The sequence below is a fragment of the Odontomachus brunneus genome, unplaced genomic scaffold (genome assembly GCF_010583005.1).
Source record: "Odontomachus brunneus isolate Ranch 3 - 2012 unplaced genomic scaffold, Obru_v1 Obru_scaffold_031, whole genome shotgun sequence".
NCBI lineage: Eukaryota > Metazoa > Arthropoda > Insecta > Hymenoptera > Formicidae > Odontomachus > Odontomachus brunneus.
Genome location: NW_022639481.1, coordinates 2,266,650 through 2,278,447, shown reverse-complemented (window position 1 = coordinate 2,278,447; position 11,798 = coordinate 2,266,650). Strand labels below are relative to the sequence as shown.

The 11,798-nt window shown below is 35.7% G+C and overlaps 1 protein-coding gene and 1 long non-coding RNA gene across 5 annotated transcripts in view; one reads left to right on the top strand and one right to left on the bottom strand.

The window, feature by feature from the left end:
* The first annotated feature begins 983 nt into the window (after positions 1–983).
* The window catches only part of LOC116843276 (trehalase-like), a 26,111-nt gene continuing 15,296 nt past the window's right edge, over positions 984–11,798 (top strand). For 2 of the 4 annotated variants that reach the window (XR_004377867.1, XM_032813570.1), the window contains exons 1-2: positions 4,838–5,127; positions 10,151–10,267. Coding sequence is in view for 2 of the 4 variants with exons in the window: in XM_032813570.1 (XP_032669461.1) it covers positions 5,018–5,127; positions 10,151–10,267 (227 nt within the window). In the remaining 2 variants the exon portion in view is untranslated. Of the gene's footprint in view, positions 1,083–4,837; positions 5,128–10,150; positions 10,268–11,798 lie in introns of those variants that run through there. The other 2 variants (XM_032813572.1, XM_032813571.1) reach the window with 2 other exon arrangements.
* On the bottom strand, positions 1,230–4,826 carry LOC116843279. Its single transcript, XR_004377869.1, has 2 exons — positions 4,044–4,826; positions 1,230–1,404 (listed from the first exon to the last, which is right to left on the bottom strand). It is a non-coding gene; the product is annotated as an uncharacterized LOC116843279 (long non-coding RNA).

Here is an 11,798-nt window from a genome sequence, read left to right as displayed (position 1 = left end):
CTTTCGGATAGGACATTTCGAATTTGCACTGTCGTTTTGTACAGGCCGAACTTCGGAGCTAAACTGAAAACCGGTTCTGCTCGATGCCAGCGCCAACGGACCCAACGGTTTCGACTAAACGTAACAATAGAAATAAAAGCCATCTACCAGGGGTGCGTTCCAAAACCTACAGTAAAACTATAATTACATCTCTATACGTTTTGGATCGCAGCCCTGAAAGGTAAAATCCCCGCTCCGGGTGAGTATACCTGCTGCGTGCTATTAGAGCCTCGACGCTGCTCAAGAGATTTGTTGCGCTCGGAGGCCATAACTTCCGAACGGCTGCGAATTTCGATTTAAAACGTTGGGAACATATTCTTACAATGTTAAATAAACATTTTATGCAAAAAAAAAAAATTCGATTTTTTGAAAGTTCTAATTGGTTTTCCCCCCTTAATTATTAGCCAAGTCAGGCCGTTTCCGTGTGAGCTTTTCAACGTTATCAAATAAACTGATCCACGTGTCTGTATCGCCTTCTCGCGACGATAACAAGCGTAAATTTCATTTAAGAAATTCTCCGTAATTAGCGAAAATAGTTTTATCATCGAGAGCAAGAGCAATTTGTTCGTCGAGTGTTCTTTGACTCTTTCGTCGCTTATTGCTTTATTCCTTTATCTTTTATTTGCGACGTCTTATATTGCACAGTCATTAAAATCGTAGCTACATCATAGCTACATACTCGTAAAGTAGAAATTCATATTGCAGAGATAGTCACGTTATGCGTTACATTCTCAGCCTGTTTATGCTTAAATACTTTTTGACTGCTTAAAAAAGTTACCCATTTTTAACAATTGTACTACATTTTTGAGTTATTATTATATTCCTTTATTTTGAATATTCTGGGATATAATTTTCCCTTCATACACACACACACACACACACACACACACACAACAACGAAGGTAATATGACTTTATCATAGGAACTGTGCTCACACCTGGACATGTACTTGCTCGGTCTCCCTGTCATGTCGTAAACACAGCTTTTGTGCAAAACAAGTAACATCAAGAAGCGAATATTTAATAATTAACGCTGCGTTAAATGTAAGTAAGAATAAATGGTATCATAAAGAGCTGCTGTTTTTGTCGGGTACATTATATAAATTACGGAACGTGTCTCATTATTCTGACGTGATGACTTACGCGATGAGCACGCAGCCGGGCCTTACTTCCTTGAAAGCTTTTAAGCAAATGTATTCGGAGGGTTCACGGAAGCTAGTGTATACGCTTTAGCGGTGATTAGTGGCCAATATTCAGCGTGTTCTGAAATTTCTCCGGGCTATGTGAAGCGCTGTCAATACCTCCCCACAGAGTCCGTCGTCGTTGGAAGTTCTGTTTTTGCTCCTTTGTGGTGGTAAGACGGTGTCTGAAATTTTGTGTTTGACCTTATTTATTAGAATTCCAGTGATTTTCCTAAGATAATACATATTTGCTTGATCATTATCAAGCAAATTGTTTAACCTTAACAATACTAAGTGTATATTCGAAACTCATTTACTTACATTCCGTGGAATTATCTTATCGTTAAGTTAGAAGTAGTTTAACAGAAAGAATAGCACGTCTCAAACACAATATTAAAATTGCTGACATCATTATATACGACAATATCTGACAAATATTCTTCAAGATCTTTTAGCCATCAAAATTTCGAATGATATTTAGAGGTTGGAGATTAATTTAAAATAGCCAAAATATGTATAAACTAACATATTTAACAATATCCACGGTACAATATTATAGTAGAATTTTTAATTACTCGACTCTATCGTGGATCAGGATTTCTCAAGAAAACAACAACGATATTTTAGCTGTTAAGTTATCGATGTGTTAATTAAATATTCATAAATCTTGATACTTTTAATTAATACATCAAATAAAATACATAAAATTACATAAAATAAATAAAATCACATAAAAATGTAACAAAAAAATAACATTCGACATATCTTTGCACTTCCATGAATAATCAATAGACATGTTGCAATATGTCGATACGATAAGTATAATCGAGAAATCTTGCTAATCCTGTTCCTAATAAATGTTAAGGTTGTTATCATGTAGATATCGTGAACGAAAACAAATGAAGTCACGCGTGGGCCATATCTCTTCTTGATAGATGTCATAGTCGTATGTGTGTCTAGGTTAAAAAAATGTTTGCAGAAGGATATGGCGTGGACAAGAAATACACGTGCAAATATATCTTGCAAATGTTCCACGCAGATCTGTATCGTGACATGCTACTTGATAAGAAAAAAAAACATGCGCTGTTATACTTGACTTGACAGGATGCATGATATGCATATAACACGGTATAAATTAGTGATTTCTAAGAGTTAAAAATGAGGCTTACGAGGAAGCCGGTATAATGAATAATGTATCTTTTGTCAGAAACAGGTATGGCTATTGCGTATGGTTATTATATCACGTTATTGGTTGCGCGGATTTGTGAGGCTTCAGTTCGTTAGTTATTAATTAACCTAATATTTATATATTAGGACCTTAACTTAGTTTCCGCCCAAAAAATACTGAGAAAAAGCATTTATTGTAAAAAATTTATTTAAATTATTTCAATGAAAGTATTTTCCATCACTTTCTACAACTTTTTGCCATCTTTCTGGCAACTGGGCGATACCATCTCGATAAAACGATGTTTGTTTCGAAGCAATCCATTCGTCCACCCATTCTCGCACTTCTTCAACATTTCGGAAGCGTGTACCACTCAAGCCGTGCTGCATCGATCTGAACAAGTGGTAATCAGAAGGCGCTATGTCTGGTGAGTACGCTGGGTGAGGAAGAGTTTCCCATTCGAGCTGCGTCAGTGTTTCTTTGACGGTTTTTCCAGTGTGTGGCCGAGCGTTATCGTGTAAGAGAATAACTTTGCGCCTGTTACTCGCTATTGCTGGTCTTTTTCGCAACAGCTCATCATTCAATTTGTTCAATTGACATTTGTAGACATCGGCAGTAACAGTTTCGTTTGGTTTCAGCAGTTCGTAGTACAGCACTCCTTGCTGATCCCACCAAATGCAAAGCATTACCTTATGACCGTGGATGTTCCGTTTTGGCTGCGATGTTGATGGTTGTCCTGGGTCTACCCATGATTTTTTGCGTTTGGGATTGTCGTAGTAGATCCACTTTTCATCGCCAGTCACAATACGCCACAGAAAACTCTTCTTTTTTTGCCTGGCAAGCAACGAAACCGTGATATTGAAACGGTTGTGAATGGCACTTTCAGACAATTCATGTGGTACCCATCTTCCTTCCTTTTGGATCTTTCCCATGGCGTGTAAACGTTTGGAAACAGCTGCTTCAGTAACTCCTAGCTCGTTTCCAAGTTCTTGTAACGTTCGAGCCGAGTTTTCATGCAATAATGCTAGCAATTCATCGTCTTGGAATTTTTTTGGCTGTCCTGAGCGTGGTTTGTCATTGACATCAAAATCATTACTTTTGAATCGTCTATACCACTCTTTACATGTTGTATGTGATGGAGCTCGATCACCATAACCTTCTTCAAGTAATCGATGAACTTCTGCTACACTTTTTTTCAAATCAAAATAGTGCAAAAGCACATGTCGAAAAAACACTTTATCGCGTTCCATTTTTCACAAAGCAAAAGAAATTGTTGTTTAGGAAAATAATTGTGTATGCTGACTGAATGTTATCGAGAAATGTCGAAATTAATCACAAACTACCTGTTTCGTTAGTAATGACTACTAGAACTGTTTGCATTGCCATCTAACATTTGCGGGCGGAAACTAAGTTAAGGTCCTAATATATAACTTCCGCTTGACATATCCTAGTAATGGCTAATACTCTATGCTTAGGGAAAATTAAAATAAATTTATAAAAGGAGTAACTAAGTGGGCGGGAGTTTTGTCTTTTCTAATTATAACACTTTATTAGACTCAATTATATTTAAGATATTGATAATTGTTTTATCCACAAAAATCTAAGCTTGGACAATGTTATTATGCAGTGTTGTCTTTCACCTGGTACAGTTTGACTTACATTTGATGTACGGGAATGTGTGCCCGTAACAATGCGTTCAAAAGGAACAGATCGTGATCTACTATCCACTTTGTACAAGAAGACCCACCCGTCCAATTAATTTTTTCTTTCGTCCACACTCTTCGTCCTCTCAATCTTGTCGGTCTTCGTGATACATGAGTGTATTCCCAAGAGTTCAGGCTGGCCTGTCAGTCTTACATTGTGTTTCAATGCCTCGTATAACTTTGGAATCTCTTTCAAATTACTGGGTTGACCTTCCTTCCAGACGCGATATCCTCCAATCAATCAACGATAAAGGTAAGTATTCGTAAATAAAAAGAGTCAATAAATAACCTTTATTTTTTATCTGTAAGACACAAACTTAAAATATAATGTGGAGACGAGTGCTGTGGCATCTAAATAAAATAGAATTTTCCAAGTGAGACAGGAATATTACTGTGCTGGGTTTGAGTCTAATTGCAGGTATTAAGGAGTAAAGTCCTGCTTACCTATATAAGCGCTGTATTTCTGAATTTAACAACAAGAGAATACTTTAACATAACATGACTTACGATATTATCTTTTCATCGTATCGTTTCTTTCCTTGAACTACATTTCTCGCCGTTAGCTGCCTTACTGGAAGCTTATCGTTCAGCTGAATAAGCGATATCATGGTGTGCGCTTTTTTCTCCCAAAATGTGCATGACACTTGCGCATAATCACTAGCCAATCAGCAAGCCAAGTACCCACTCGCGCTTATCACAAGCGCGCGCGCGACATGATGCCACAGATATAACGGATAGTTCGCGCAGTCATAACGGCCGAGACACACACCAGGAACTCGGCTGATTTTTCGCCAGCGTCGATCACACGCGCGCGCTCGCCCGATCGGCTTTCACGATCGACGAACTTGTTCGTATGTCGCATGCGGGATCGACGTTCGAGTTGAGTTCTTCTTTATTCGAGAGTTACCCGCGCTCAGTCGAATCGCAGACATGGCCGTCTTAGTTGTCTTAGTCGTTTCCTTCGCGAACGCCTTGAGCGACGCGGCCTCCATCGGCTATGTATCCGGTACCACCTCTGGGCCGAAGGATCTCTGCGACAGGTGAGTGAAAGTACACCAGCGAGCTTCGTGACAGCCGAGCAATTCTCTTTTTCTCATCCCGTACCGCGCAAACTTCATTGAAGGTCAAGTTTACGTATCATTATAAGTTTGCGAATCATTAATAGTTTCATAATCGTTTCTGGATCTTATTTCAAACTTGTCTTTTTGAGACACTTGTCTCTTCCCAATTAGAAGATGATAATTTTTCGGCGTATCCCTGCATTTCTCACTTGTCAATGTAATCGAGGAAGATCAAGTTCATGAGTTTCTCGCATTATTCTTGTCCCATGATTGTTCCATGTGTAATTTTCACTAAATGATTTGGATATATTTTTACGAAGAATGGGATTATACACATACACACACACAAGTCCTATGAATCTTTGTGCCAAGTGATTTCTGTTTTAACAAAAACGTACAATTGGCTAAACAAATTTTACAGTTTTTTTTTGAACAATTTTTTGATCGTGTTAATCTAGAAAATATTTATTTTTTTTATTGTCACGATCTTTCGAGAGAAAGTTATCTCGATATTTTTCTACGATAAAACAAGTGCGAATCCAACAATAGTCCACATAACGCAACCTCGATACAGTTGAAGTTTACACAGTCGCTTGGACCATTTTAACGATCCACCGTCATTCAGTGACAGACAGGTTTTTTTATAGTAGACGTTTGAAACTTTCGCCATTGTCTCGAAGACATAACAACGCTCCTCATTGAAATATTCATCGCATCAGGGATGGAAGATAACTTCTTAAGGAATGTTAATACACTTCTCACTGATACGTCTTTTCATATCATTCACGTTTTCGACGGAATAAAATCCATAAACATGCAAGGATTTTCGCACTTAAACGATCAAACTGTACCAATATGCTTTATCGGTAGAAATAAGGAAAAAATGTATAAATATACATCCAGTACAATAGCATATACGATAATGTGCTTGCCTGGTGTTACACTGGTGTTACACTGGTGGTAAATTCGTTACATGTGTAGTACCAATGTACCAGCATCATTTCTGTAACCATTGCATCAGTATACAAAGTGCAATCTCGTGTGAAAATGCCGACACTTTTTTCGAATGAAGAGTACACGAATGTACATTTCATTTTATGGCTTGTGCAATGGGAATACTCGAGCTGAAATGAGATATTCTCCGAGATCAGAAGATTTCGTTGGATTTTTCACTTGTGGGGATTTGTGAAGGGAAAAGTGCAACGAGTGTAAAACTCAATATCGGATAAGAGTTGAAAAAAAATACTCACTGATATAATGAAAAAAAAAGTTTGGTAATACTTACCAAATGCGTTTTACCATACTATTTGGTAAATAGTAACCAATATGGTTAATGTTACCAAATGTGTGATAATATTTACAAAATAGTTAGTAACATTAACTTTCATATAATACCTAATATTTATCTTTTATATTTAGTTGATACTATTTCACTAATTGTAGTAACTATAACAGGCTGGATAATTATTACCAGAAATTTTTCTCAGTGTATATTTATTAAAATTAAAAGATCGGCAGGAAATTTATTAACCTTTAGGCTGTTGGAATTTTTTCATTAAAAAAGTAATTTCTTTTTCTTAAAAATTTGTCTATATAAGTAACATATATATGACGTAGAATTTTGAGATTTATGCAGAGCCACAAAAGTGGCTTTTCCGGTCTAAAGATTAAGTGAAAGCTCGATTTTTTAGGTTTGTATCTGAAAGAGAAACTAGAAAATTACACGGTGTTTCCTTTGTTTTATTATTCTAATAAATAACTTGTTTTATTATGTTTAATAAACTACATTTGAATCTATATAATCTATTGAGTTTATATAATATTTTTTTCTTATTTTTATTTAAAGGATACATGATACAGTCTGAACGTTCAAATGGGAAACACTCTGTGTATCATTTAGTCGAGTGATCGAGTATCGACAATAATTGGAAAATGTTGCGTAATCGTTCGATGGAACAAATTTGCTTGACCTTACTTCGAGACGATATTTGGACTGTTACGAGTCATGCAGAACTAATAAGAAATACAGGGAAATGTAACCATTACGTGGAAATATAGCAAATATATACGGATATTTTAATATAATCACCTTATTATTCTCCGTAACGATCGTGCGCTCTGTTGTTTCAAGTTGTTTGATACCACGCAGATCATTAACGAGACGTTCCGGAAATTTAGTAAACGACGATAACCGCTTATCTAATGCTGAACTGATTGATAACATTCGTTTACGTCGGCTTGTTGGATGCGCGTTGTGTCTGTCATCAATTTCATTGGTTGCAACAAATGGCTTGAGAATCACGAATGATTGAAATTCATTTATTCGTTATATTACCTTTTAGTTAAATGGAAATAAGCTGACACGTATTGTGGATTATTTATTTATATCGCGGCTAATTGATAATTTACGCCCTTTGTATATAACAATAATCCGCTACCATTTTATCGATATCGTTTAACTCTAACTGCAGAGTTTGAGGGGTTTTCTGTATAAGTAGAGAAGGAGAATCCAATCAAATGAGATTTACGTTAAGTCTAGTCCTGGTAAGATTGATCATTCGTTGCAGAGAAGAAAAAAAATTCGATGGTAAAGGGCAGCTTGTCGATTTTCTTTCACAGTGAAATCAAGTTATTAAATTTAAAGATAAAACCTGCCGATTCATGAAAGTTTCGTACCGCAGCTTTTACTCGAGAGATTTCTTCTTATCATTTATCAATTTCTCCCCCATCATTTATCCACTCATGGAGGGAAGTATGAAGTGTTCATTGATGACGCTCTATCTCATGACGACGTGAACGATCGGCATTCCACTCACGGGAAGTATCTTTACAGTTTCGGATCCGTGGATTTTCCATTTCCCCTCTCTTCCAATTCTTTCTATCCTTTAATCCGTTGGGATTCCACCATCTCTCTTTTCGCAGCTATCCATACGACACGTTCTTGTACTGTTCGACTTCATGAAAGGAAAACAGATTATCTTTATTTGAAATATATTTCCGTCATATTCGATGTGTTGCTAAAAAAATATAATACGATATCCAGCATACTGAATATCACAAAGAGTGTATTTAAATGAGAGTTATTTATTTTTAATAGAAGTGTAAAAAATTGAAAAATTTATATATTATTTCATTGAAGAAATTGCAAAATATTGAAAGATCCTATTCTACTGAAAACAGCGTCATTTTTTCTCTAAAGAATTCCAATGAATTGCGAAATAGCGAGGCAGAATTTTGTCACCGTTTCTAACAGTACTCGAGAGGACAGCTCGAGGACAGCACTTCACGTAAACCATTCTGCATAAATATGCATGATTGCGTTCTATAAATTATCCTGATACCGCGAAATATTCGCATTCTTACTCAAGACAGCGCTTCAGAGGTCCTTTACCTCCGTTTTGTCGCGACCGGTTTGTGTTACATAAAAAATGCTTAATTTCGTACAACACCTTAGTCTCTCAAATATCAAGTTTTAAGGATATATTAGGTTCTTCAAATGCTAAAAAATCCTGCGTAGTTAAGGAATTTGTGAATCTTTGGAACTTGAAATATGTTGACCTCTACGGTGATTGGTTATAAATTGACGATCTTAGGTCGATTGATCTCATTAACATTCGGTTCCTCATTACGATTCCGTATAGTTTCCTCGTAGTTGCCGGCTTTCGACGAGGGAGAATTCGCAGAATTGAAGTACGATTTCATCCTGTTTATCGACGGCGTTTCTTGTGAAAATGAAACAAAGCGTTCATCATTATGCTCCGGCAGTCTCGAGTCGGCTAGGAAACAATGGGTCACGCAATGAAGGATGCTGTGTGAGCGGCTTCCCATTCCGCTCTCAAAACATGCAACTTTCTTGCCTGATTTTATGCCCCGTCGATCTCTGGGAGCGTAGGTTCGCATCGCGTCGACGTCGATGTCGACATGCTTGTCGAGGAAAAATAACAGGCTTGTCCAAGTTTCACTTAAAGTCGCCGTCCCTCGCAAACTCGAATATCATGGTCGCTGAGACAGATCCCTTGGTCATTGCTGGAAAATATCGACATTTGATATCCTAAGATAAAACGGTAGAAAAGTTGGAGAAAGTTTCTTAAAGAGCAAACGAAAAGACGAAATGTAAGAACGACCCAGATTTAGCGAATGTCCTTTTTAACAGTGGACTGTAAAGTGAATTCTGTATTTTGTATAAAGCTATCACTTACCCAGGTATTGTTCTTTTCAATATTAAAATCTCCTTTGGAGATAATTTTTGAAATATGTAGATAAAAAATCGCATTTTTACGATAATTTCTATTCATTTATTGAATTTCTCATAAACTGAATTTAATATAAAATAATTCTTCTGAGATTTTGAACATCCCAAAGAAAATGAGATTTAACGTTTTAATTTTGTGAATCATTCAGTTTGATATTTCATTTATTACCGTGCGCGGATCATATACGTTTATTTGAGCTCTGTAGTTCAGGTGAAAGATAAATACAGGCCACACAAAAGCATTAAAGTGTTAAGCATTTCCGCGCTAATAAAGCACATGCAAGCGAAAGTCTGTGCAGATTATTGAGAAACAAGATCTTACTGTCCTTTTTAACGTCCGTTGGGCTTAATTAATGTCTTTGAGTATTAAATTATTCTACGCGTTGGCATAATCACCGTCGTTTTTAACCTGTGAAATGGTAATATTAGTATATTAAAGTCTGAGATATTCTGTATACTTTCTTGGAACTTCAATGACGACGACTTTTTCCCATTTGCTGATATCTACAGCTAATGTTGCAGTTGCATTTATTTCAGTGAGTGCATTCGATAATATCTGTCAATTCAATGTTATTCTTTTTTCGGATGCTCCACATCACACGGCACGGATATCGCCGTGTGCATAAATATATATCGAATAGATTAATTATTTTTACCATAACGTCATTGGCGATATTTGCCAATTACATAATTACTTATTTACAAAATTACGTAATTGTCGATTTACGGTGCGCTTCTATGGGTTTTCAGCCAAGTTTATTGCGAAAGCCCGCTGTTGGATACGGTGCAGCGCTTCGGGAATTTTAACGACAGCAAATTCTTCGTAGATCTTTACCAGCTTAACGATCCGGATGTAACAGTTGACAAGTAAGTCGATATTTTTCATTATACGAAGAAACGCGAGTCTACCAAAATATATCAAAATATAATATATTTCTCCGCTTTAAGAGCGAGACAAGAATGAATGCTTCTACCCTCAGTAAAATTGTCATCTCTCTCAATGTTTTTAGTCTATTTTCTTACTATGTTTTGTACAACTGAGCGGGATAAGTCTCCGTTTTGCACTTATAAAACGTCCTGCTTCACTTTATGAAGTGGTTTAAAACAGAATCTGCTCGTACCTTTGAAAGAAATAAGTTTAAACTCCTGAAAGCAAAGTTATATCACACAAAAATTGCTTCAACGTGCATGTCCTCTAAAAGCGAACAGAAAATTGTTCTCTAAAATTTTAAACAAAATTTTCTGATGCATATCATATCAAACATTCAGTTTTCTACAATTTTTTATCGTTTAAACGAGTTGTTATTATTCCCCGTAAAGTAAAAAGTAAACTTTGGCAGAGCATCGCATTTTAATATGTTGCTTTGAAGGAGCAGCTTTCGCGTATGATAGAAACTTTAAAATGATTCTCTCTCTTCCCCCTTAATTAATTTCTAAAGCGTTCAGGATAATTGTAATATAATAAAAGCTTTAAGCATATACTATATATGCTACATATACTACATATGCTACATATACTATATATATATATATATATATATATATATATATATATATATATATATATATATATATATATATATATATATATATATATATATATAATTTTTGCAATATAAAATAATATTGAAATATTATCAAAAGATGTATATTCGACAAAATAATTTCTTTTTTAAGTCGAAATATAAAATTTTCTTGAGTTGGTTTACGAAGTGAATCTCTAGAAAGAGAACGGAATCATCCAAAGAAGAGAAAATAACGATCTATAATTTAGCGTTCAATCTTTTGATCCGTAAACACGTCATTCGATTTGGATGAGAAAAGCACGAGGATGTCGTTTTAGGCTTCACACGTTGCTTAATCAAATTCCGTGGTTTCCCAATGTGAAGGGAGCTTTAATCATGTCACGGAAACTTAGAGTAAATACGTATTTCTACCTCCTAAAAGCAAACTTACTCGTGATAGGGATGTGTGCTCGCGACAAAGCTAACGAAAACTTAAGGGGGGAAATCCAATTAGAACGAGGAAAAATAAGCTATTTTCAAGAATTTTTTTGTAGGAGAAAGAATTTTTCTATATTTTTCAAACTTAAACATTTATTTATATATGTTTTGGACTGTCCATACGTATTTTTTTTTTCCAAAAATATTTAAAAATGGCGGACATATGAAGCATCCCATTTGGCAGGTACGCGTGCGAGTTGCTCAGCTGCTGGACAAATGGCGTCCGTGATATTGATCCTATAACAGGCAGCGAAAAAATTCTTATTATTTATACCCATAATTCGTAATTGAACCTAAAAAAATTGAAAAAAGTCAAAAATTTTGAATATGAAACGCTTATGAAAATAAATTTCCATTTTTTGACGTTTTCTCTGCACAATTTTTGCAATAAATAA